The sequence below is a fragment of the Leptonychotes weddellii genome, chromosome 7 (genome assembly GCF_054177405.1).
Source record: "Leptonychotes weddellii isolate Sample4059 chromosome 7, ASM5417740v2, whole genome shotgun sequence".
Lineage (NCBI taxonomy): Eukaryota > Metazoa > Chordata > Mammalia > Carnivora > Phocidae > Leptonychotes > Leptonychotes weddellii.
In genome coordinates this window covers 71,516,631-71,544,427 of record NC_138375.1, presented here as the reverse complement: position 1 = coordinate 71,544,427, position 27,797 = coordinate 71,516,631, and the positions used below count along the sequence as shown (strand labels likewise).

The window sequence follows — 27,797 nt, the reverse complement described above, 5'->3', positions numbered from 1 at the left end:
CAAGATTAAATAAGAAATATTTTACATACTGCCACAGAACAATCTCCAGAATATAGTTAAGTAAAAAACAAAACAAAACAAAAAAAACAAGATACAAGACAATCTTTATAGTATGCCTCTTTTGTATAAGGGAAAAATATACATAACTTGCCTATATTTTAAAAATAGCAATAATGGCAGCATAAACCAACAATTAATTTAAAAAATGGTTATCTACAGAAGGAGGGATAGAGGGAAGAGTAGAGGGAACAAGGTTTGAAATGAGTCCTCAGATTCAAAACATGTAAATATTTTACATAATTTTTTAAAAAAAGAAAATCCTAAAAATTTTAGGAAAAACACACAGGTTCAGGAAAAAAAAAATCTATATTCAGACATAAAATTTTGAGCTAAAATTGTTGAAAAACCTCCCTATTAATTCAGCCCACTGCTGTAAATGCTCTTTCCAGAATAGAAATCTGGGCATGGTCTAACTTTCTTTTATAAGTCTTCAGTGTTTCTATAACAAAGTGCAAACACCTATGAGGGCATTCAGGAATTTGTCTTTGCCAGCCTATTTCCAGCCAGTTTCCCACTTAAATCCTTAGTTTTAGCAATGGCAAACTACTTAGAATTCTGAGAGCCAGTTTCTCTTTCCACTTCCTGCTTTTGCTTAAGTACTTCTCTTTTTTTCCCCCACTATGTAATTCCTACTTGAGCCTCATCTCAGAGGCATTTCTCCAAAACTCTCTCCTAACTCCATTATTCTCAATCCAACCTTAAATTAGGTATCCTTCCTCAGCACTTCCAAAACACTATTACATACCACTATCTTGGCTGTGAGTACACTATGTAATGAACACTGTAGTATTGTTTTCTTTGGTGTTTTTGGTATCCTACCTTTCATATTCTACTATATGTTTCTAGAGTGTTGGGATTTTTACTTGTCCTTTGTATAATGAACACCAAATGAAGAGCATCTTTGATGGGTGGATGGATGTACATATAAACAAACAAAGATATATATGGCTTCAAATTCTTGTATAAAATTCACAAATATAATCTGCCTACAAGAAATATTGCTGAGCTCCAACTAACATTTTATTTATTTAGGTAAAAACCAATAACAATGATCTTCTATACAACAAAGTTACTTAAGAGATTACTTAAGAGTTACCCTTATTAATTATATTAAATCCCACTAGCACATTAACAATAAAGAAACACTGTATTCTTTTCCTTACCTTTCTCAATTTACAAAACAAAACCCACCATAAGTTGATGGGCACTTTGATAAAATTAAATTGTTTTCTGAGGGTAAATTAAATATGAATACATTTAAAAAATAAAATAGCAATTCAAATTAAAGTCTCTTTTCAGGCTTGTTTTTATATTCAACTTCAAATATAAACAAAAGAGCAATATAATGAATTACCATATATCTAAAAACCCACCTTATAATTATCAACTCTTACCAATCTTGTTTCAACTAATCCAGCTTCCCAAACACACACAATCTCAGACATTTTAAAATTTTATCCATAAATACTTAAGTACTACAAATAAAAAGAAACCAACACTATTTTTAAATACCACAATACCAGTATCATATCTTTAAAATACCACTTACTCCTGAATTTTAATATGAAATTAAACATTAAGTCACACGATTTCGTTTCCTGGACTGACTGAATAGGAATCCAAACAAGGTTCACATACTGCCCTTGAATTGTATTTTTTTAAGTCTCTTTCATCTTATTTATTTAAATTCCAGTTACTTAACATACAGCATGATATTAGTTTCAAGTGTACAATATAGAGATTCAACACTTCCAAACATCACCAGGTACTCATCACAACAAGTGCAACTCCTTAATCCCCATCAGCTATTTAACCGATCCCCACACCCACCCCACTTATGGTAACCATCAGTTTGTTCTGTTAAAATTCTGTTTCTTGGTTTGCCTTTTATCCTTTGCTCATTTATTTCCTTAAATTCCACATATGAGTGAAATCATATGGTATTTGTTTTTCTCTAAGTCTCCTTCATTAATTTGACAGTTCCCTTTTCCTCTTTGTTTTCTCCTGCAATTTATTTTGTGGAAGAAATTAGGTAGTTTTTTCTGCTTTTTCAGATTTCACTTACTGTAACCCTGTGGTATTAACATATTTTTCTGGCCCTTATAGTTCTTGTAAATTCTTGGATCAAGAGACTCAGATTAAAATTCAGCTTTTCTTAGCAAGACTATTTTTTCAGTTGTTGTGGACTTCTATCAGAAGAAACTTAAGTTTGGTTGTCTCTTTTTGAGTGAGGTTAAGGTTAAGTTATGGCATTTTCAGCCTTATCTGTTCATTGCAGTTCCCTATAAGCTCTCTATCTAATGTTTTTAGCAGCCATTGATCATGATGGCTTTATCACCTATTTATTTAGAGGCAGTAAAATGGTGCTGTATCTTGCTTTATTTACCCATTATATAATTTCTTCATTAACAGGTGGAAAACTTTTATAATGAGAAACTTTCGTATTTGTTAACCTTAAGGTACAGTTCATACATGAAAGCCATTTTCATTTCTTTTCCTTATTTGTCAGTTTTGAAAGTTAAATGCATCCTTTCAAAGTCAGCCAATAATTTTTATGTCTCATGAACTCATGGATTTGAATTATGTGATGAATTTTAATCCACTGTATCATTGTTGATTTTCAAATTGTCCCATCTTTAGCCAACAGGAAACCCTTTATTAGTTCCTGAGCCCTTTTGACAAGAACTCAAGCAGTCTTTGATAGCTTCCTCACTTTCTGGTCTGACAAGAAGAACCAGGCTCATCTTGTACATTTCTTGTTTCAGAATGTAACTCAGACATTTCATCAAAAAGCCCCGCTTCTGTTTAGATTAGAATTTAAATTACAATCTGGGTACTAAGTGAGCCTCTAAGTACAGGATTGGTCGCTGTTTTTAATTTTGTTTTTAGGGGCGCCTGGGTGGCCCAGTCGGTTAAGTGTCTGCCTTCAGCTCACGTCATAATCCCAGGGTCCTGGGATAGAGTCCCACATCAGACTCCTTGCTCAGCGGGGAGCCTGCTTCTCCCTCTGCCTGCCACTCCCCCTCTTGTGCACACACGTGCACTCTCTCTGACAAATAAATAATATCTTAAAAAAAAAAAAAGACTGTTTTTAATGGAATGACCTAGGATAAATACTTTTAGAGACAATACATTAAGAATTTATACTAGCATTTCCAATTTAAATTTGCAGGGTTTTTATTTCTATTTTATAGTATCACTTGGGTTGAGTTTTTTGGTTCCAAATGACATTAACAAAATTACTGCCTATCTTAGATTATATGTAATAGTTCCAAAATAATACCTATATTATTAACAATATGATCTAAATGTCAAGATTTCTTTACAATTCTTTTTGTCCTTCAGGAATACTACTAGAAGCAAATTAGTTTTAAAGTCAACTGAAATAATTTATTTCTATATAGCCACCAATTTGGTTTCCTCACGGTCATTTGCTTTTTTTTTCATTTTAGAGACTGCTTTTTATTCATCTCAATTTAATCTTGCTTTATTATTTACTTGGGTCCAACCTGAGTTTACAGAAGTTAGTCAAAATCCACTACGCATCCTTATCTCCTCTACATTATGTCCTCTCTCCCCTATACTTTTTTTAAAGTTTTAAATTTATTTTCCCTTTTTTCAATATAAGCAAATTATGAGTAAGAATATACATTTATATCTCCTCTTTCATAATCATTAACATATTTACACTATTACATATTTTATATATATATAGTATTCTGGAGATCATTCCCACAGGAGTAGATATGTTCCCCCTTCCTTTATGCAACTGCACATACTCCATTTTGTAGATACATCACAGTTTCAACTTGTCCCTCAATGATGAACATGCTTTGCTTCCATTCCTGTGATACCACAGTGATACAAAAAGATGGCCTTTGCATATATCTTTTTGTATTTATGGCAGCGTATCTTCTGATTTGCTATTTATCAACTAATGTAAAAATAGCCGCTTTGAAGTGTTAAATTTATAATCACATAGCGCCCAGATCCTGATAGCTATGTACTATTCCACACTTACATGAACTGAGAGTCCTTTCAGAAATGGCAGATTCTAGGGGTACCTGGGTGGTTCAGTCAGTTAGGCGTCTACCTTCAGCTCAGGGAATGATCCCAGAGTCCTAGGATGGAGCTCCACATCAAGCTCCCTGCTTAGCGGGGAGCCTGCTTCTCCCTCTCTCTCAAATAAATAAATAAAATCTTAAAAAAAAAAAAGAAATGGCAGATTCTAGGAACAGGAAAATAAAAGATGAACCTAAATTATCTTGCTATGCCAAAAAGCAAAATACTTGGAAAGGAAGGAAGGAAAAGTAAAAATGGGGGCATGTCAAAAGAACAGGAGAAAAAACCACAACAGAACACAGGAGCCAACCTGAGGAAGCTTTCATTGGCCACATCTGACCTGAGCATCAAAACAGACCATAAGAAGGTTATTATCCAGTAAATAAAACAGGAATCCTTGAGTCCATGCTGATGATAAGCAGGTAGGTAGGTAGACAGGCAGAAAGACAGGGGAGGGCTCTGATAGGGCTCTGAATGCCAAATAATTAATGTGACCAGGAGAGTAGTGTTAGAAAATTACCATTTTGCAATCATTATAGAAAATACTGATTTGGACAAGAATCATCAAGACATGCTAAATCTAAGGAGAGAGTCTGATGAGTAGAAATTTGCAGAAGTCTCAAGGTAACTTCTCAGAAATTGCTTTTTAGTGTAACAGATAAATCTGAAACTAGTTGAAAAACCAGATACCACCTTGTCCTGATGATCACAACATCATCATTGGGACAGGAAGACAACATGAGCCTCCAGATATACCTTTGAGAAAGATGTATCACCACTTACACAGTACTCCAGCCAGAGGTGCATATGGTAGGCAATACATAACTTAGATCTAATCATAAGTGAACATAAGACAAGCCCAAACTGAGAAATATATTCTGTAAAATAACTAGCCTATCATCTTCAAAATGCTAATGTCATAAAAACAAAGAGGAAGTGTTCCAGATTAAGGAAGATTAAAGAGACATGACAGCCAAATGCAGTATGTGATTTTAGACTGGACCCTGTACTGAAAAATGATTAGTACGATTGGCTAAACTGGAATAATGACTAAAGATTAAAGTATTATATCAATGTAAATTTTCCTGAATTTAATAACTATACATGGCTTCTGTAAAGGAGTACTTTTGTTCTTAGAAAATATATACTGAAGTATCAATGCCTAAAGGGGCATCATTTTTGTAACATGCTCTTAAAAAACTCAGGAAAAATAAATATGTATTACAAATGTATCATGTATATAGATAATATACGTATAAAGGCAAAAAGTTAAAAATTAGTGAATCTGGGCAAAAGATATACAAAGAATTTCTTGGTACTATTTTTGCAACTTTTCTGTACTCTTCACTAGTACTCCTCCTCTATTCATCCTTCACATCTCCAATTGAGTTTTTCTAGATCTCCACAGGTTACATAAGATACCTAGCAGGGTGCATGGCACTTATTAGTACGTGTTTTAACATAAGCTAGTTGTATTATAGGAGTGTTATTACTTAAATCTGTCTCTACCCTCTAGAACTCTGACTCTAAAAACATGTGAATTAATAAACAGTTAAAACTACCACCTCTCTGTTTTTTATTAAAAAATGTCATTAAGCCTATATCTTTCACAATTTTCTTGTTCTTTCCTCCTGGTTTCTTTACCTCCAATCTTCTTCTTTTGTTTTTTTTCTTTCTCTAAGTCACCTAATTTAAAATTGTTATGGGGAAAATAATTTTGAAGAATCAGAATATCTAGAACACTAAATACTAGGTCCATTCCCCACATGGTCACAATTATCTATATCCAAGTAGCACTGGTTCCTTACAATGATGCATATAATCACCAAATCTCTGTATGATCTTCACTAGTCACCTCCCCCAAACAAGTATCTTATACCCAGACAGCTTCATTCATGTTATCTGCTTGGTTCTTATGGCCCTTTCTCTCATTTTACTCTAGACAGAATTTAATAGCTCTTCATAGATTTCAAAATATCTTCATAACTATATTCTAATTTATCTTTATAACAACAAAAAGTGTCCTTGAAAGCACACATAGGAAGTTTTTCTAGATTCTTTCCAGAGGAGGCAAGCCTTCTGGGGTCCCAACTTTAAGGAGACTTAATTCCCTAGTCAAATACTTAATTTCAATTCCAACCTCAGCCTCCTGTTCAGAGACCCTGTATCCCTCCAAATATCCCCTGTACTGCCATGTTTGCTCGGAGCTTACTTACTGCTGACTTCAAGGTCCCTTTTGTTTTGGCACATGAAGGTCTTCTCTGAAGTTTAGCAGTACACTTACTTTTTGCCCATTTTCCCAATCTTTTTTAGGATTTTCAAGTGTTTGTGGGTAGGAAGTACTTTACTTTAGGAGAGTCTATGTTAGCCTCGCATATGACAGAATAGCAACACTTCCTTGTTCTGCACTCAACTCTCCACTCAAATCAATCCTTTAAAGAAAACACCAAGACCTATAATGGGTAGATGAGAAAATATTCTCAAGTGAATAAACAAAGATTCTTCTATATTACAAGAAAAAAAATGTTCAAGTATTTTTTGGTTTATCACAGAAATTGGAAACTATGTCTGCAACAGCACATAAAGGAAGAATGAGTAAGATAGTGAATGATCTTCTAAGAAAATGGTAACAATGAGCAGCTGCTTTCCTTACCATCAGATCAGCAAAAGAAGAAACTGGCCCTGATAAAGGGATGGAATAGACTGAAAAAGCCAAGAAAGTGTTACTGGAATGGGGGGGGAGGAGAAAGAAAGTGTTACTGGAGTGGGTGTGGAAGTACCAAGGAGCAATAAAAAGAACCTCTCAAAACAATAGCAGTAAAGAAGAAAAAAAGACTGTGTCTTCAAACATTATATATAAATTAGACTGCCTGTATCAAAGGTTTACATCAATGATTTCTCATTTTAAGTCCATTAAATAATGTATTCATTTATTTTCTTCTTTTGTCCCTAGGACGTCAAGATTTTCTTTCTGGTATATACCATTTCCCTACTTTATCATTTTCAAAATTTTTTAAACTGGTAGTAGTATTTAAATATAGTAGACTCCGAGAAGGTAGGGGAGGAAGACTTATAGGATACACTGATAAAAGGTAAAATGATTTTCCACAGAAATATTAACAGAAGGTTGTATGCCTGACAAACACAGTAATACATAAAAAAAGAAATGTATTTACTATTCTAAGGAACAAACATATTATACTAAATTCTCACTTCATGCCTTGTTCCCTCCCCTGATTACTATTTAAGAGTCAATACCATTCAAAAGGACTTCTTTAGGGGAATTCTGAAAGAATTTTTGAAAGATACTTATGGGGAAAATTCAGAGCTAACCTGATGAGTGCTCTGAAGTTCAATCAACTGTAACTTATTTTTTCCTAGCTTTCTAGCTCCTTCTTCTCATTGTAATTATATTTATATATGTACACCCATTAGACAAGCCTCAAGTTTCTGCCACGTGGGAACAATAAACATACTTAAGGATTACTGTGAAGATTAAAAGAGATGCAAAGCATACAGTCTGATATACTGTAGGAATTCAACACTGACAGCTATTAGAAATAAAAAAAGGGAGGGCTCTTTTTCCTGAGTTCAAGATCAGAATCATTACTTCAAGGACTACTTTAGCTGTTCTTTGGAATGTCGTAACTGTAAATATAAATATGTAAAATGCCTATGAGTTAAACCTACAGATATACTAAAATTTTCAATATAAATTCCTTAATAAAAATAGGGAAGAGGGCACCTGGATGGCTCAGTTGGTTAAGCGACTGCCTTCAGCTCAGGTCATGATCCCGGAGTCCTGGGATCGAGTCCCACATCGGGCTCCCGGCTCGGCGGAGAGCCTGCTTCTCCCTCTGACCCTATCCCCTCTCATGCTGTTTCTCTCTCTCTCTCTCAAGTAAATAAATAAATAAAATCTTTAAAAAATTTAAAAAAATAAAAAATAAAAAAAAGGGAAGACATGATAATTACTAATTGGTGCTATGTGCCAGATCCTGGGTTCTCATTTAATCCTTTCAATTTCATATAATAAATAAACTGAGGCTCAGAGAAGAATAAGTTACAAAACCAAATACCAATACTAAGATAACCAAAGTGTACAAATTATGAATACATATAAAGAAATGAAAGAAAATTGAGAAAATGAAAGCCATGAATTTCTTAGTATGATAGGAGTGATTTATTTTAAAATAACATTTCTATTTGTGCCATATGTTTATGTTGTCTACTTGCTCCTCCCCACTCACCCAGTATCCATTTTGTTTGCCCTTTAGTAGTATATTAACTGTCCTCCAGGTTTCACTGGTATATGCCCAGCTTTTAGCTACATGTGGCCATGTAAACAGGTTCCAGCCAAAGGGATATGGCTAGAAATGATACGGGATTTTTACATCACAGCCTTAATAAAGTGGCTTGCCTTAAATCCTACCCCTCCCCATTTTCTTCCTGCTGGCTGAAAAATGGCTAGTAGGGCAAGAGAAGCCATGTATTAAGATTAAGTTTAGCAAAGCTGTCTCACTAGCCACAGTACCTTAATAACCTCAAGGGGTAGCGCTCACTTACCTGAGTAACTATTTGAGCCCCTGTGTTGTGAGATTTCCAGCATACAGAATACCTTAACTGGTTCTCTAATATACTATAATAATGTTAATGCAATAAACATTTTTAAAAGAATAAGTTCTGTACATGGATAATGTGAATTCATTGGCTCATCTCGTCAACAAACAAATATTGAGCAAGAATTTCTAGCAGAGACAAAATACCATGGGAAAAAGTAAAACATGAGCATCAAAGATACAAAGATGGACTGATTCCTGATTAAAGAACTAGAGGTGAGGGAAACAGCTTTATGGAGGGAGTGATTTTAGAGATCAGTATTGGTAGTATTCCCCATACTTTTCACTCTGGAGAATGATTCCTCTCTGAAAGAACAGATAAAACTTTCCACTCTAACATTATTTAAAATTATCACATTCTTTATGTAACCTTCTCCAATTTCTCCAGGCACATCACTGTTCCAACCCACATGTTCACAATATTTTGCTCATATGTTATTAGTAATGCCTTCACAGTATTATAATTATTTGTATACATGTATCTCTTTTTTAAAAGATTTTGTTTATTCATCTGACACAGAAAGAGCACAAGCAGGGGGAGCAGCAGGCAGAAGGAGAGGGAGAAGCAGACTCCCCGCTGAGCAGGGAGCCAGACGCGGGGCCTGAGCCGAAGGCAGAGGCTTAACCAAGTAAGCCACCCAGGTGCCCCCATGTATCTCTCTTCTAACTACATCCTGGAATTCAATATGTCAGGGACTTCATTTTAGTTGTTTTTATAAGCCATTATTCACTTCAACAGGACTAGAGAAACAATATGGAAATTTTTTTTTTAAGATTTTATTTATTTGCGAGAGAGAGAATGAGAGACAGAGAGCATGAGAGGGAGGAGGGTCAGAGGGAGAAGCAGACTCCCTGCTGAGCAGGGAGCCTGATGTGGGACTCGATCCTGGGACTCCGGGATCATGACCTGAGCCGAAGGCAGTTGCTTAACCAACTGAGCCACCCAGGCGCCCCACAATATGGAAATTTGTAGGTATTGAGAAAATACTTAAAACTAAAAAAATGAATTAGTGGCCAAAGGCACTGGCTTTCAAACTTTTTGGACTATGACTTATATAATACATTTCATATCATGATGCAGTATACACATGCACGCACATGCACACATAGGCATAAAAATTTGATGAACTAGTACTCTACAAAAGGGACACTGTATTTTCTATTCTAGCTTACACTATTCTCTTTCAGTAAAAAAAAAAAAAAAACTGATCCTAATATTTTAACATACTGCAACTTACTATTTAAAATGTATTACCCTAGAGTAGTCATTTAAAAAATGAGAAGAGTTCAGCTAGATGATAACTAAGATCGGACTACCTTTAAATTCTATAAAATTACATTGTATTAAAATCTGTTGGGGTGCCTGGGTGGCTCAGTCGGTTAACTGTCTGCCTTTGGCTCAGGTTATGATCCCAAGTTCCTGGGATGGAGCCCCATGTTGGGCTCCTTGCTCACCAAGAAGTCTGCTTCTCCCTCTGCCTACTGCTCCCCCCCCCACACTCGTGCTCTCTCTCTCAAATATATCTCTAAAAAATATTTTAAAATCTGTTATCCGCCTTATCTTTTATTATAAGCCATCAAATAAATATCAAAGGTTTGAGAAAATCTGGAATGTATCTATCCATCTGTATGGTTCTGAAAACCAACTAATGCCACTGCTATGTGAGGCACAAAATAGGAACCCAACAGTTCCTTTTAGCATTCTAAGTTACCAATCCAAATCAAAATGCTACTATAAACTCAAAGTACAGTATGCTTCTACCACCTTAAAGCCTCCAACTGTCTAAATGAGAATAAAACTGCTAGAAATAGATGCTAGAAAGAGTCACATTTAGCATGACTAATTTTAAAGATGACTGTTTGGGTTTAGACATGTTGAATATGAGGTAGAAAATAAACTCAAAAGTTTCTCTAGTAAACATTCAGAGAATCAGATGAGAAATAAAGGCTACTATATATACATTTGCAAGTCACTAAACGTTAGTTTCATAAAATACATATAAAATTTGTTATAATATTAATAATACAAATCTCTAATTTTGTAATTTTGGGTTATTTTTAGATGGGGAGGAGAGAGGAGAGGGAGAGAGAAAAGGAGAGAGAAAGAGAGATGGGGAGAGGGGCAAAGGGAGAGGGAGAGGGAGAGAGAGAATCTTAAGCAGGCACCGCGCCCAGCGAGGAGCCCAACACTGGGCTCGATCTCACAATCCTAAGAGCATGACCTGAGCCGAAATCCAGAGTCAGACGTTTAACTGTCTGAGCCACCCAGGTGCTCCTCTATTTCTGTAATTTGTAATTGTAACAAGTAGACAAAGCTTAACTGGTAACATTTGTTTTCCCCATTAGTATTATCTATCATGCAGAAGTCTAACCTATGTAGAAATTGTTTCAGGGATGCCTGGGTGGCTCAGTCAGTCAAGCGTCTGCCTTCCACCCAGGTCATGATCCCAGGGTCCTTGGATCGAGTCCCGCATCAGGCTCCTTGCTCAGCAGAGAGCCTGCTTCTCCCTCTGCCGGATCTACCTGCCGCTCCCCCTGCTTGTGCTCACTTGCTCACTCTCTCTGACAAATAAATAAATAAAAAATCTTAAAAAAAAAAATTGTATTTCAAAATAATCTTCAAAATAACTGAGTGGGTGGATTTAGAGATTAAACTAGACTGGCCATGAGATAAAATGTGAAGCTAGATGATGTCTACATGAGGGTTCATTTTACTACTGTCACTACTTACGCATATGCTTGAAATTATCATCCACAACTTTTAAGTTAACACTAATAATAAATGTCTATATTTAAAAGCTCAATTTTAAAGATATTATCCATTTGATTAATTTGTTTTAAAAAAGATTTTTGGAGTATGTATATGCTTTTTATTATTTTAATGGATACTGTTGCAAAACAACTAAGTTCCCAGCACTATATGCTTTACTTTCTAATAAAGTTATTTGTAATTTGGTATTTCATCAGTCTGCAGATACACATAGGAGGTGCTGCACATAACCACCACCTCCAATTACCGTGAGCAGTTCGATTAAAAAAAAAAAAGAGGTGAAATCATCAATGTAGTATAATATGACTGAGATAAGTTACTGAACATTAGGTCAATCCTTTGGTATAAAATACAGGCTAAAACTGGAATAAAGAGATTATTTACATTTTTCGTACTCATATACAACTGTAATTCTTTTCTTATAAAATTTCCTTTCAGGGGTGCCTGGGTGGCTCAGTCGTTAAGCGTCTGCCTTCAGCTGGGGTCATGATCCCAGGGTGCTGGGATCCCTCGAGCTCCCTGCTCGGCGGGAAGCCTGCTTCTCCCTCTCCCACTTCCCCAGCTTGTGTTTCTGCTCTTACTATCTCTCTCTCTGTCAAATAAATAAATAAAATCTTTAAAAAAAAAACTTCCTTTTAGATCAAACATCCTCCTTTTATAAATGCAAGATTTACTCAATGAGAAATGGGAATACTGTAGTAGTTGCATCAAATGGCAATAATCATACTACAATCTACTTCAAGCACAAAAACAATATTCTCCTTTCAAGGAATTTAGACTGTAACTCCACTCTTGTCCAATGGCCCCATTGCTTCACATTAACAGCTCTTCAGCACAGTATTTACTGCCATCTAACATCATTTTCCTGAGTATAAAAGTTAATCTGCTTTTTGCTTAAGCCTGTCAAAATACCTCACCATCATAAAAGCCACATTATCAGAACTTTTAACATGTAGAAAATCTAAGATCACCAGGGTTTTACACATTTCTTTTAAAAACAACAACAAACCTCATTCTGACACTGGGCTTGATAGAGAAACTATTTGCTGTATGATCAAACTTCTCTGGCTCCCACCTTTGAACGGCTGCATGCTATTACCTCTTTGTATTAACTATAACCACTTGATACTACAAATACTTAAATTCAGTTTCTTCACTATAAGCCTCATAGGAGAATCTCCAATTTTAATATCTCATACAACCTACCACAAAGTAGTTGCTCAATTATCTAAATTAAGTATCTGAAGACAGAGACCTGTACTTCTTTTTTTTTTTTTTTAAAGATTTTATTTATTTTTTAGAGAGCGAGCGAGAGAGAAACAGCATGAGAGGGGCGAGGGTCAGAGGGAGAAGCAGGCTCCCCGCTGAGCCGGGAGCCCGACGTGGGACTCGATCCCAGGACCCTGGGATCATGACCTGAGCCGAAGGCAGATGCTTAACCATCTGAGCCACCCAGGTGCCCGAGACCTGTACTTCTGAAAGCAGCAATGAGAGTTGTGAAATAGATAACATGAATGGTTTCTCATTAAGAGCTGCCACTATTTTTGTGCTGTATAGACAAGGGATGCCAGAAGCCAGAACTGTTTAGCCGAACTTACCATGTCTCTGTACTTTATTCTCAATGATAACTTAGGTATCAATCTATCCACAGCAAAGAACTCTCAAATGCAGTTTAACATTTACTTAAAGTTGACTTTTGACTAAGCAGTCACCTCATATCACAATGACAGATAAGATACCCTTAACTATAAACGGCAATTTTCTCAGCCATTCATACGTAAGGACTTGAATCTGGTACAATAAATTTCTAGAGTATCTCTTTAAACCAGTGGTTCTGACCAGTCCATTTATATGAGTATTATTCTCTCAACACATATTGCATTTATTCAGGTATCCTTCCCTTTTTAAACTCCTTCCTTCACTTGGGACTAAACCATACAATAACTTCAGCATAACACTGAATAAACATCAGACTAAAGAACTGCAAAGCCAGCATCTCCACCACATTCTTTATTAGGGAACTTGCACTTCTTTACTGGGGGCCTATGACTCTGTAAAAACCTTCCTCTCCATCCCACTTCTGAATATATACTATTTGTTCTTCCTTTCTTTCCAAACTAAATCATTTCTTACCATTAAGGTTACAAAAATTAAAGAGCTCCATGAAAACTTTCCATATAGCCCATTACATTACTCCAGTACTTTGCCCAATTCCATTTTCTTTCACCTCATTTGTTTACCTACATGGTTCCATGAATTTGAGTATACTTACTTAACCTGATGGGTGTGTTAAAACCTAGCTATTGCTCTAAATCATAATAATCTTTTTTCATTAACATGGCATTAACATGGCAAGATATTGAATGATTCCACGTGAATCCTATATGCATATGAATGTAATATGCATACAAATCTCCTGGGAATCTTGTTAAAATGAAAATTCTGATTCGGCAGATCTGGGACAAAGACGGGAAATTTTAGGGTTAAGGAATCATTCTGCACAGTAATGCAATAGAGGATAAATGATTCTGTGCATTTGTCAAAACACATGAAACTGTACATCACAGAGAAAATATAATACATGCAACTTTAAAAGATCAACCTGTGACTGAGGAACACAGAATGAAATGCAAACTGTGCCAAATGAATCTAACTTTATTACAAATTTATGACAACCACACTGAAGAGGGTGCGAGGAAGAAGCTAAATTTAGTAACTTTAGAAAACAGTGTTTTGACTAGAATCTGTAAGGCTAAATATAATATGAACTGTATACTGTACATAAACATTGTATTCTAGTTGATAAATTTGTTTCTTTTGGGAGTATGGCCTAAAAATTCTAAAACTCCTTTACCTGTATCTGACCTTGAAGTGCATGATGGGATGGTGGATGGTATGAGCCAAGTTTCTTTCTGAAGGAGATTGAAGTTATAAAGGAGCAAGAAAGGAAAATTAGGATGAATCCTGTAGTACAGAATTAGACATCAATACGAACTCATGTCTACCTTAACATGCATACTAACAGATACCAAAACTAGAGATATGTAGATATACTTGGTTTAGTATATATGCATATTCTACCTAGCTCTGTCCGCTTTTTCCACTGCGAGGACCTAGAAGCGGTGATACCTGGGTAGCAACAAGCATACCCAGCACCCAAACCTTGGTTTCTAATACACTTTTTTCCAATAAAAGGATCCAGAGCTCTTTGGAGAAATGGCTGATCCTAGGGCAAAAAGATAGAGCAGTATGTAAAAAGGATACAGAGGCCAACTTGAAAGACAGCACTTGATGGGCAAGGCTAAAACAATTTGAGCAACAAAATAAATAACTTACTGGATTATAACCCAAAGTATAAAATTCATATACGTAAGTCCAGGCTTATATAAATGAATGATTGAATAAATGGAGGAGAAAAGACTTCTTTACAGAGGAATTCCACTTAATATATGTAGATACTCTCTCCTAGCAGGAGACAGAACTTAATTCCAACCTTCCCCCCAACCATTTGCAAGAGGGATAGACATAGTGACTTGCTTCCAAAGAATACAGTATGAGAAAAAAAAAGCAGTAACGTAAAATGGCTAAGTGATGAAGGTTAATATCAGTAATATCATGTGGATATTACCCTTTCCATTTATGTGACTAGAAGAGCACTTCATCTCTGTCATATTCTTTCCAAAAACTGATAACCCCAGTTTATCTTAAACATCAGATAAATCCCAGCTGGGGGATATTCTATAGGCTACCTGGCCAGCACTTCAAGACCTAAGGAAACCAAGGGAAGACAGAAACTTTCACGGACCAGAGGATACTGCAGAGAGCTGACAACTAAATGCAACATGGTACCCTAGATTGAACCCTGGAACAGAAGTGGCATTAATAGAAAAACCAATGAAATCCACGTAAAGTGTGGAATTCAGTTAGTAGTTTCCCCTTCTGGAGAGTAGGAATCATAATACTGCATACATCACAGGAGTTTTATGAGGATAAACTATGATAAATTCATGTAATACTCTGTGCACTCTGTATACCATGTCTGGTTCAGTCAGAGTAAGAGCTCAATAATCACTGCATGCCACATTATCATCATTTCAAGAGAAATGAAATGTACTCAATCTCTTGCTGGCATGGGCCATGACACCATCCTTTGGGGGTTCCCAGGAAAAAAAATAACAGTACCAGTAACAACAACAACAAAAAAAGCGGCAAGGTGCTGAATGACTCCAGGCAAACAGCTCCCTCTGTGTGTGTGTGTGTAGATATATATACACACACGCACAGGAATTTAACATGAACACAAATCACTTGGAAATCTTGTTAAAATCAAGATTTTAATTCAGAGGGATTGAGGTGGGGCCCAAGGCTGTACATTTCCAACAAGCTCCAAGAACCACAACTGCAGCTTTAACTTTTCTACTTATACATTTTTTAAAATTTTCTGTAAGAAAGATAAAGTTTTTTCTATTTATTCTTTATCTCTTCCCTGCAAAGAAATACTCTTTATTTTTAAATATAGAACCATACCCGATGTAACCAGTCACCAAGATCTTAAATAAGTAACTACTTAAGCAGTATAAAAAAGGGGCAATTACCCATTAACATTTGCATCCACATTATCTCATGCCTATGTAGATAAAAGTAATGTATTTGAAAGTCAAATCATATACAATTCTCTTATCCTTACCAGTTGAAAGTCTAAATACTCTACAGTAATCTAGATTAATCACAATCCTAGGAAATACTATGAAAATTTTAATTCAGTAAATTGCATTTGGAGAGAGAGTAACCTATTACTAAAGCTCCTGCTTAACAGTTTATTCAATTTTCAAAATGTTAAGAAATGGTACTTAATCTCAGATCATCTAGGATCGTGTATAGGATATTTGAGAAAAGAAAAAACTAATAGGAATAAATGAAAAAAGTACATATAGAGCTGAAAAACAGGGATTAACAGAAAATGGCGTAAAAGAGCCATACTTCCCGCAAATAATGACATCATGGAAAAATTTAAACCAGTTTCCTTAACTCAATGATTTCTAGCTATTCTGACTTTATGATTTCATGTTTTCCTGCCTTTCTTAAAATGTTTCTTAGCACAAACGTTTGAAATTTAAGAATGAATTGACTTTAAAACTCTGAGATAAATGCAAAGTAAGCTTAGAAAATACCATTTTAACTGGTATTGCCTTTAAAAATTATTCAAATTTACTTAGTGAAAAAAAATGATTTGGATGACAACAAATCTTTCTGGTATGTGTTGTGTACATAAACACAAAATTGCCAAAATTGGTGTACCATAGTAGTTTTCAACAAGACATTAACAAATAAATACATGGTAAAGAAACATGGCCTGTGTTCAAATTAACTTTGACTTGGTATTCCTTAAATTTAACAGGTCCTTTAGACTAGACTTCTCAAAGCCTTTTAAAGATGCTGAATTTCTATAAAAGGATATTTTCATTTAGAACATTTCCACTGATCATATTTCCTACTCATTACTTACACGAAACACTTCAAAGTTCAGATCCAAAGATTTTTGAAGTATATAACATTAACAAAAATATTCTCTATAAACCAAGGAAATTTGTGTGACACAGAGTTCTTCTAAATAAATATAAAATTTACACACATATATATTTAAAACATATATTAAATATATTAAATCAAGCATTGTTAACGCTATGAAAAGCAATAATGAAACAAAAGAATTCTAAGAATCAGGTTAATAAAGCTCAACTGCCAGCCACATACTAACTATAAATGGTTAAGACCATTGTAGCACATCACAAACAGTTTCCCTCACTCTGTAAAAATTTTTCAAGAGCATCATATGTAGATATTAATTAAAGTGACTCAAATAAATTATCAAATTTACATGTACAATTTTAGATTAAAAATTTAATCTGCAGGCAAGGAGAGAAATTGTTCTGAACAGTAAGCATGTACTAATCACCCAAAAATTAGCAAATGTGACTATGTATTTCTGGTCTTCATCCACAAATCTATTCCTGGATTAAATCATCATTCAAGAGAACTTTAAAATAAAAAGTCTAACCAGGATTTGGAAAACTTGATGTTTTTGTTTTTTCTCAAATCCACAGCCAGGAATCAGTATTTTAAAATCTTCCAAAAGCATCTTTAGAAAGCTTAACTTCAGTTATATAATAAACTTTGTGCTGAGTTTAAACTGATGTGCAGGTGCATCCTGACCCACATTTCTTAGTAAATAAGTTTCAAAATTGTCAGTTATAGCATAGCTAAAGAGACATCTTCCTGTGTATTCTTCCTCCTTTCACTCAATGGTCATAGACAACTTTCCACATGGAAAGAATCAAAGAACATTTTTTAGTATAAAATTATACTAATTATACCAACCAAAAATATCAAATGACTTCTTACTTGATTTTATTTCATTTCATAATGGAATTTCCACAAAAGAAGAAAATCTAAAAGAAAAATCCATTTAAAAATTCTACCCAATAAAAATCAAGTTTTACTTTAAAAACTATTTATAATATATTATCAATTTTAAAAGCAGAGCATATCTCTCTTCACTCTATATTAATATTCATAGTTACTAGAAGTGGGTTTTTTTGGCAAGAAAATCCCCCTACCTATAAGTTCATGTCCTTAAGCACAATCTCCTTTCTCTGTACTGCCTTGGTATGAAAGCTTTTTGGGGGGGCGGGGTGCTGGGGAGAATGGTGGCTGAGGGTTGGTAACAATAACAGTAGAGCAAAGGAAAAGGACAGCATAACAGCAGTAAGGAAGAAAATGAAAGCAGATGAGAAGCAGGTCTCCCTCCTTCTGATAAACACCAAGGCAGTTGCAAGAACAAGATAACTTGACAACCACACTTCTCAGAAGCATGTAAAACCTGTATAGTAGAAATAATAACTCACAATAATTAGGGAATATGATTTGCAATTATTTCATAAATATGCACTGTAAAAGATTTCTTTAAGTAAATCTGATTTCACAGGGTTTAACTTTTTTCACTTATACTACCAAATCTATCTTATTACTCCCCTTTAGATACGGCAGCAAAATACATAAAACATCATTGGAACAAGTAAGGGCTCAGAATGTAACAGCACATAACCTCTCTGAACACTCAACTAGAGGATTTACTCTCAAGAGTCTTATTTCCTATTTTGTGAGTAGTTTAGTTCCTGTTTCCTCTAGATATTTCTACCTATTAACCATTTCATTGTTCACTAACAAAAGAATGTGAACAATGTGACTCTTCTAATCACTTACTATAGTCAATGTACCTGTAGAGATTTGAATCAAATATGAGATTCAAAACTCTTCCAATTTAGCCTCTCAACTCTGTTGATTCTTGAACTCTATTGTCTGAAACCTTATTATACTTTGTAAATTAAGTGGTGGGATGAAACTTCAAAACCATTCAGTTCAATTCTTTTTTTAAAGTTGAGACGATCATTCAAAGAACTAGTTAAAGCAGAGTGTCAACTCAGGTTTTGTAATGTTTAGACCAATACCTGTTCAACTAAATAATGCTGCTTTCCATAATTGCTCCTTTCTCTGTGTTCTTGTTATCCAAACAGTCTGCCTGTGAAAGCTGATAAAGTACACCTAGCATGACCAGAAAATACCAAGTTTCAAGTCAAATACTTATAACACTGCTTCCTTCTCTATCCAACATTTTTTCTGAAACGCTCCCAACTGCCAAAACTTTCCTGTTTCTTGTCCATCACATTTCTCTACCACTGTAATTAATGTTCCAGTTATGTAGTATCCTATGGTACATAAAACATGATGCTAATTATAATAAGCAAACAGTGAGTGCTTATTATATCAGGAACTATTTTAAGCCCTTTCCACATAACACCTCCCTATTCCCAACTTTAAATAAGATAAATAACACTGTAATTCATGTTCTATAAGTGAAAAAGACAAAACCTCAGAGGTAAAGTAATTTGCCCTAATTTACACAACTAATAAAAAGTAGAATTGGAAAAAATAATCAGTCAGTCTGACTCTGATGCTCACATTCCTGATCTCTACTGATAAGTGTATATATAACGACATGGATTCCATCAATGTGCAGGTAACTCAAAATTTGGGGGTTAGAGAAGAATTTAAAGAGTCTTTGTATTTAAAGAGGTTTCTTACACAATAAAACAGCTTAATATGGCTTATTCCCATTAACTCTATCTTCTTTGCAAAGACATGGCCCAAGTAACTCATTCATATATAATTAAAACTGAAATTTAAAAAGAAAACTGGGGGGAAAAAAGGGTTGCAGCAATATTTTAACAAATGTCCAGATCAGCGTTGTCCAAAAGAACTTTTGCAATGATAGAAATGTTTTCTATCTGTGCTACACATCATGGTAGCCATTAATCACACATGGCTTTCAGCGCTCGAAATGCGTCAAGTGTGACTAATTGCATTTTGAATATTTTGTAACTTTAAATAGTTTAAATAACCACATGTGGTTAGTGGCTACTACACTGGACAGGAAAGGGATAGAAGACAAAATGCCAGAAAAAGGTGAGTAAAGAACTCCTTATTGCCTTTATTTGGAGAGTGAACTAACAGTCAAAGCAATTTAAAGGTCTCTTTTTACTTGCTTTAGTTTCAATAATTGACCCAAACAATATAAACCTCCAAAGAGATTTAAGTCACCTAAACTTTCCATATTTAAATTCATCTTTATCTCAATGGAAAAAATAAAACCTGTATTACCAACAAAACTTCATGTATCAGAAACTTTTTATTACTGTTTGGATAACTAAGAGGAAGAATCTGATCTGAAAACTCTGCCACCTACTAAGAAAACTAAAGAGTCATTCAAGTTTTACATTCTCTTCATAATAAATACTTGATAATAAAGTGCTTACCTTGATTCTCCACTACTGTTTCTAACACTTTCTTCATCACTGTGTCCATTCATTGTAAATATCAAGAGGTTTTAAAATAAAATATAAATCTTCCCAGTTTAAAAGATGAATACAAATATGAACTCCTTAAACATCAAAAATTCACAGACGAATTTTCTCCAACATTCACAGGCTTCCTGGGCCCTTTTTGATTCACCTAAAGAAAATATATTGAGAAAGTAAGAAAATTTCCTATCCAGGAAAAGATGAGTTAAATCTATTTAGAACTCATACAAATCTACCTAGGCCAATTAAATTAGAGATGGTAAGGAAGGGTTAGCGGTCTTTCACTCAAAATACTTAGGCTTCTATTAACTACATTCCTGACTACTCACTAGAATTTAGCACTACTGCTTATTTTTGACAGAAGAAATTAAAATATTTGTGGAGTGATAAAACTTTTAAACTGACTGCAACTGTGTAGCAATACACATATATACATATTATACAGAAACAGATAACTAAAGCAAAGTGGTAGTATGTAACATATATATAACTCAAGAACAGAAAAAGTCTTATTAGAAACTTGGTCAAACAAATGATGGGGAAAAAAACATTACCTTTAATCAAGCACTAATTCCTATTACCCAGAACTTCATGTAACTGAGTGAGGGAAAGTTTGAAAATGCTCACATGAGAACAGAATAAAAGTGTATCATACAATTTCAGCGAAAAATGTATAGGTCAAAACAAATGCATTCTTTCGCAGGTAAACCGAGAGTGGAGTGATAAAATTTAAATAGTATTTATCCAGTTCGGACCTGCAGAGGTTCCATTAAAAAAAAAAAAAAAGGTAATAGAATATACAGTAGGATTAATTAAGACATGGGCTTGGGGTAGAAATCATGAGCCAAGACACAGCATTTCCACCCTTCAAGATTTCAGCCCAACACTGGAGAGTCACCTACAAGCCATCCACGAATAAACAAAGGAGATCTCTGGCAGGGGAGGGAGAGGAAGAAGCGGGGGAAGGAGACGTCAGATCCTTCCCCAGCCAGAAAGTACCGAGACAGGCGACTGAGAGCAGAGCTGTCCGCCGACCTCAGCAAAGAGAATTTACTCCTACGATTATTTCCACTCCACAAAAAAGAGGGGGGAAATACGCTGTTGCCAACCCAATCATAGTAAACTCTGCATCTTGATCGGTTATTTTAATTCTCGAGACTATAGTCCAGTAGACTCTTTCCAAGAAATGGTCATCCAAAAAGTAACTATTCCACGCAACATTTAGTCTCAACGTTAAATATTAATTCCAACTAATCAAAGAGCTTTACTATTAAACAATGATGTCTTAAAAATCCAGGTACTCTAACAAACTGCCTCTCTTACCCAAAGTCTCTCTTTACCGAGAAAGTTCACAACTCTTCGTTCTTTCCTTTTCACTCCTTTTCGCCCCTCAAAATGGCTTTCTCCGTACATTGTAACTTCCTTTTCCCCCCTCATCTTCCTTCTCCGAGTAAGTCCTCTTTCTGAAACCCTTCTCACAACCGTAAATTCTGAAGCTCCAGGCGCACGCAGCTCTCTCCTGCCTTTCACGCGTCTTAACAATGACTCTTCCCTAAGTCGCTGTACCTCTTTGAATCTTCCTTTTCTGCGCCCGTCTTTTAACAGTTGCTTCGCTCCTACTAAGTTTTCAAAGCGGTACTCGAAAGGAGGTTGGAAACCTTCCTCCTCCCTCATCCATACTTTGCAGCTTGGCTCCAATCAGCCTCCCAACCAGACGCTCACCATCCCCCCCTCCAACCCCGTCCCTCTCCGGGCCTTCATCCCGGTCCCCGGGTCTCTCTTCCCGCCTCAAACTTCCCGCAGACCCGCCCCGCGCCCTCCCGGGCTCGCCCGGGCCGCCGCCCCCTCCCCCTCCCCGCCGCTCCCCACGTGCTGGGAGTCCGGGTCGCGGCGGGACCAAAGCACCCGGCAAGTGCTCGCCGCTCTCCCCTCACCGCTCTCCCCTCGCGGCCCCGCCAGCCCCAAGCCGAGAAGGCCCGGGCTCGACTGCCCAGCTGCCCGCCCGTCCGGCGCGAGGATGCGCTCCTCGGCGCCGGCCTGCGCTCGCCACTCACACGCCCCCTGTGCACCGAGCCCGTCAGCCCCTGCCGGCCTTCACAGAGACGTCCCGGCCTTCGCCCGGCGCTCGGCCGCTGGGCCGCCGCCCGGGCATCGCGCCGCCCCCGCCCTCCGCCTGGCCGGCTCCCGTCCTCCCCGCCACATCCTGACCCGCCCGCCGCCCCCTTTCTTACCGGCGGGCGTGCAGGCTTCGCGGGGCGGAGGGAGCCGACTCGGGTCGGCGGCCTCCCCCGCGCCCGGGCCCGCGGTCTCTGCCGCCGAGTGAGTCCTCGGGCTCCGGGCGCCTCGGGGTAAGCAGGAGTCCGTGAGAAGGAGGGGGAAGGGGAAGGACGCGGAGGGGAAAGGGAAGCCCCGGGCCGCGGCACCAATGCGCGATCCCCTGCGGAGCGGATCCAACAATCAATTCATTATTGAAGCACCAACGGCGAAGGCAGCAAAAGCGAGAAGTAACGAGCCGTCGTCGTCGCCGCGGCCACGCGCGCGCTCCCGCTCCCGCCGCTTATCGGCTCCCGGCAGCCGCCATGACGCCGAGAGAGCGAGCGCAACCGTCTCCGTCGTAGCCGCCTCCGCCGCCGCCACCACCGAGGTCGCCGTCGCCTCCGCCTCCCGCGCGACGTAAGCTCCTCTGCTCACTCCCCTTCCCCACTGGGCGCGAGGCGGGCCGGCGGGCGAACGAGCGCGCGCACGCCGAACACCTCCGGCTGGCGCGCGGGCGGTGGGAGGGGCTACGCTGTGGAGTCGTGGGCTGTAGAAGGAAAGCTATTGGTGCTGAGGAGGGCGAAGAGTGAATGCGCGCACGCGCATGAATGGGAGCGCGCACGCTGGCCGCGCGGAGGCCGCCGGACTCTGGCCACGGCCGTGGGCCGCTGGTCCTTGCTCGGGCGCCCTCTCTTAGTGGCCGGGAATTGAATTCCGGGAAGTGGGAGCTGCAGGCTCGCTCCGTGCGGGTATGGACGCTACTGTCACTCGGAGTGATTACGCAAGGACGTCGCGGCGGAGAGACTGAGAAGCTACGGGGGAAGCAGGGGGGGTGGGGAAACGCTAAAAACTACGTTGGGGCTCGGAGTGCCGCGGGAGGGCCAAGTTGGATAAGCCGAGGGAGCAGGTCTTGCGTGGAGTCTTGTTGCCCAGGCCTGGAACCATAGCTCCCTCGGCACAGTCTGAGCGCCTGTCCGGAGGGGTGGGGAGGGGGCTGTGCGTCACAACAGGCAGCCTGGGAACCCAACTGTTGGGCAACTGTGGTCACCTCCCGCCGCCTTCTACGCTTAGGCGACCTGTGACACGGGCTCTCTCGGGGGTCTCATGCCCCGAAAGGGCGGGGCTCCTGAGGAGACGGAGAAAAATAGAGACCGAGTTGTCCTCCTGTGATTGATTCATTTGTGGGGAGCCCTTGCCTGGTTCAGTAAAAAGCTTTTACTACCTTTCTAAGTCCCTTCCTGGAGGGCGGGGTGGAGGGTGCGGTGCCGACTCGCAACAGAAAAGCAACTCCGGGACGTTAGTAACTGTGTCGGTTTAACCTGCTGCAATTTAGTTGACGGTTTCTTTCATAACTGTAACTGCGGGCCTAAGTTACAACCCTTTACAAGTGTGGAAGGAAACACCTTTCAAGCACGGTGGTGTCCTGCTTCACTCTTTTTGAAAGCATTTTTTAAATCAAAATTCTTTTATACTTTTTTTTTCCCCAATCCATTGGTCAGTCTTGAGGTTAATGATAAAACTCTAATCCTATTCGCCAGTGATTGGATTTGGTGCAAAGGCCCACCTTCCAAGCCCAATGAGTTTGAATATGGTAGCTGCATTCCCAAAATAATTCTTTTCGTCTGTGGGGAATACTCGTGTTTTAGTCCACTAGCTGTTGAAACAGTTTGGTTTAAAGCCTTCAAAAAGATCTCAAAACATAATTACAAATATGTGTTCATTGTATGGAAGGGTATATTCACCTTTGGGAAGTAGGGAAAGGCAAACAAGTACACATGGTCTGCTCGAAAAAAAAATGTTTATCATGAAGTAGTAAAACGTAACACTACCATAATTTGTAAAATGATCTGTGCTCAGCCATTTTTTAAAAATTTTCTTTTTTCCTAGTTATTAAATAGCTGTAATGCTGGGTTGTGAAGAATAAGGTCGTAATAAATACCCATTTCTGAAGTCCCTAAAAGTAGGAACTAATTGCTAGTTTTTAATGTTATGCTTTGAAAATATGATAAAGGTGCCTTAAGGATAGGGGCTTCCTGTGCCTCAGACTAATTTCTCTATTGGATTACTAGAGTGGTAAGTAAAAGGAAAAAGCTCCAGAAAAACAGTAACCATTGCAGATAAAGAATTTTGTAATCAAGAATGATTTGGATAATAAAGACTTGAATTATATCTGTACTACATTTCATCGTTATCTTACAAAAAATTGTATGAATTATATATATGTTTTCTGAAAGCACATCACAAACCTTTTTAAACTATGCCATTTGGATGTGACATACTACACATAAACTCTATAGACACTTTTTTTGCAAAATAAGTCTTAATAAATTTGTAACAAAATACTGAACCTTTGAGATTTATATTTCTGGTAATATCATAATATACTTTATGACTCCACAGAATTTTAGAATTACTGTTGAGAATGTGGAGAAATACAAGCTATTTGTGGAAAATGGGAACAGTCTTGCCAGTTAAGTTTTTTAAAAGTTATTTGATTAATAAGGCAAGAGTATTTTTTTGACCATTTGTTATCTGCACAGTTAAATTTTTAGTTTCACTTTGTTTGGACAAGCTGTTGTTATCTCTCTCTATTGGTACTAAAAACAATAGACAGTTGATAATCTCAGCACATGACTAGCAAAAATCCTTGAAAATTAATGTCAACCAGGAAGTCTTTATTATTTCCCATTTGAGAAATTTCATATTCTTTGGGAAGCATATTGTGTTTACAAAATCTAGGACAGCACATTGTGGGACCTTGATTCTGATACGCTCTGCTAGGACTAGTTACTGATGGGTATCCATAGGTGGAGATAGATTGAGAACCACTTACCCAGAATTGTGAGATGTTCAACATAAAGACAATGATAACTCTTGCTTTTCTCATGAATGTTTTGGATGCCAAGATAGGATTTTAATTCCATAATTATTTCTTGTTGCCTAGAGGATTTGTGTATGAGAAGCTGCTAAAACAATCAGAACAGTATTAAAATAGCCTAGAATCTAAACCTATGTCATTATCCCCCAGATCCTTCCCAAACAGAGGAATAGCTTTCCAAATATACTTAAAATTTACAAAGTCCTTTATAAATAGAACCCATGAAATTCTAAGTCACCTTATAGTGAATATTTACATTTTCTATTTTTTTAATCATTAAAATTATATGACAGGAGCTGTGGTTCCCAGTGTTGAACAGGGGGCAGGAGTCAGTAACTGAGGAAATTTTTTCCTAACTATGCATGCTGGACACTCCCTTTCCTTTCCTCTTCTGATAAGCAGAATTTTTAGGTTCTAGATAGTGTTTAGAAATTTTTTTCTGGATTTTTCAGATATCCACCAACAGTTCGTTCACCTTGCTTATGGCCATTGTATATGGGGGTTTTACTGATAAATGCTTGAATCACAAGTTAAATTTCAAATGGAAAGTTCTTAGAGGTTATACCAAGAGGCAACTATATATAAAATCTAACCATTGACCTGTATGTAAAGATTCTACCTCCTTTAATTTCAAAGTTAAGTGCACCCACAAGTAAGAAAAGTAAGTTTAGCTAACTAATATCAAATTGGTGCATTAATGCTGTATTATTCCTCTCCTGCAGATCCTTTAGTTGCTGTTCATTTTACCTGGTGTATGCCCTCTTCACCCTTTCTTAATCTCTACTACTTTATATAAGCCCCAATTTCTCTACTCTTTCCCTCTAGCTCACCCTGTGCCTTCCTTCAGACTTGAAATCTAATGAAATCACTCCCCTGCCTTAAATATGTATTTTTAAATATACTACAAATTTGCATAAATAATATTTTAATTAGTCTTTTCACAATCTGACCCCAGCGTTGCCTCCCATCATTCCTAGGAGACACATAACACTCTAGCCACACATTTCTTCAGGTCATTGGAAAGTTACCTTTAATTGTAAATGGATATAGTCCATCTATCTTATGAAGTAGTCTCTTACAGGTTTAAGTAAATCATCAAGGATTGTTGAATGTCCTGATGCAATTGTACAGACCCCTTATGAGACATGTCAGGCAGCTCTCCACCTCCCTTTTAGGACATCAAATTGTGTATTCTGTAAGTGCAGCATGTCTGTATTGTAATAAAGCATTTGTTTCCATACTACACTGTGAGCCCCTTGAGTGGGACTCTCTGTGTCCCCAGTGCACTATTGTTGACATTTATTCAAAAAATTGCATACCAGACTTTTTGCTAGGGTGGGGGTGATTGTGGGGGGATTATAATAGAGCAAAAACAGATACTTTCAAGATTTAAAGTCTAATAGAGGAAACCATCATACTGCAAAATCATAACTGAGAAAAATGGTATGAAGAATCAATCACAGGAGAATTCATAATGGAGAGCCCTAGTCAGAAGAGTCTCCAGGGTTGCCTGGGTGGCTCAGTCAGTTGAGTGTCTGACTCTTGGTTTCAGTTCAGGTCATGATTTCACGGGTCCTAGGATCAAGTCCTCTGTCAGGCTGCATGCTCAGCACGGAGTCTACTTGAGATTCTCTCCCTCCCCCCCTCCCACTCATGTGCTCTCTCACAAGCTCTCTGTCTCTCTAAAATAAATCTTAAAAAAAAAGGCTCCAAAGGAAGTGACATTATTGGAGAACTGAAGCATTAATATGGAGTAGAAAAGCAAAAGAGAGGTAAAAGAGCTTTTCAGGTAAAAGAAATAAGATGGGCAAAAATTCTGGGCCAGAGAGATGGGGTCAACTTACAATCCAGTTTGCCAAGGATAGGCATTTTTTACTTTCAGAGGTACTCTGGTTTGGATTACAAGGAGCATAGTACTGCTGGAGCAGACAGAATTGAGGAAGATGAGGCTGCATAGGAGCCAGGCTCTTCAGGTCCCAAAGCCAGGTAAAGAAGTGGGTTTGGGGCACCTCAGTGGCTCAGTCAGTTAAGCATCCAACTTTTGATACCAGCTCAGGTCATGGTTTCAGGGTTGTGAGATCAGGTTCCATGCTAGGCATGGAGCCGCTTGGGATTCTCTCTCTCCCTCTGCCCCTCCCCACTCTCCTCTCTAAAAAAATAATAAGTAATAAAAATTGAGTGGGTTCTTTTCTTGGAACAAAGGGAAACCTTTGAAGGATTTTAAACTGTGGTAA

The 27,797-nt window shown here is 37.7% G+C and overlaps 1 protein-coding gene and 1 long non-coding RNA gene across 5 annotated transcripts in view; both read right to left on the bottom strand.

Moving 5' to 3' along the window:
• CHD1 (chromodomain helicase DNA binding protein 1) overlaps positions 1-23,037 on the bottom strand; it is a 72,105-nt gene extending 49,068 nt beyond the window's left edge. The window contains exons 1-2 of one of the 4 annotated variants that reach the window (XM_006727792.3): positions 22,661-23,037; positions 20,385-20,580 (exon numbers count right to left, since the gene is read on the bottom strand). In XM_006727792.3, the coding sequence (XP_006727855.1) occupies positions 20,385-20,437 (53 nt within the window). In that variant the 5' untranslated portion in view covers positions 20,438-20,580; positions 22,661-23,037. Of the gene's footprint in view, positions 1-20,384; positions 20,581-21,995; positions 22,126-22,483; positions 22,561-22,660 lie in introns of those variants that run through there. The other 3 variants (XM_006727793.3, XM_081826509.1, XM_081826510.1) reach the window with 3 other exon arrangements.
• Positions 52-20,376, bottom strand: LOC145722643 (uncharacterized). The gene is made up of 2 exons (XR_014147040.1): positions 12,979-20,376; positions 52-12,766 (listed from the first exon to the last, which is right to left on the bottom strand). It is a non-coding gene; the product is annotated as an uncharacterized LOC145722643 (long non-coding RNA).
• Positions 23,038-27,797: the final 4,760 nt, after the last annotated feature.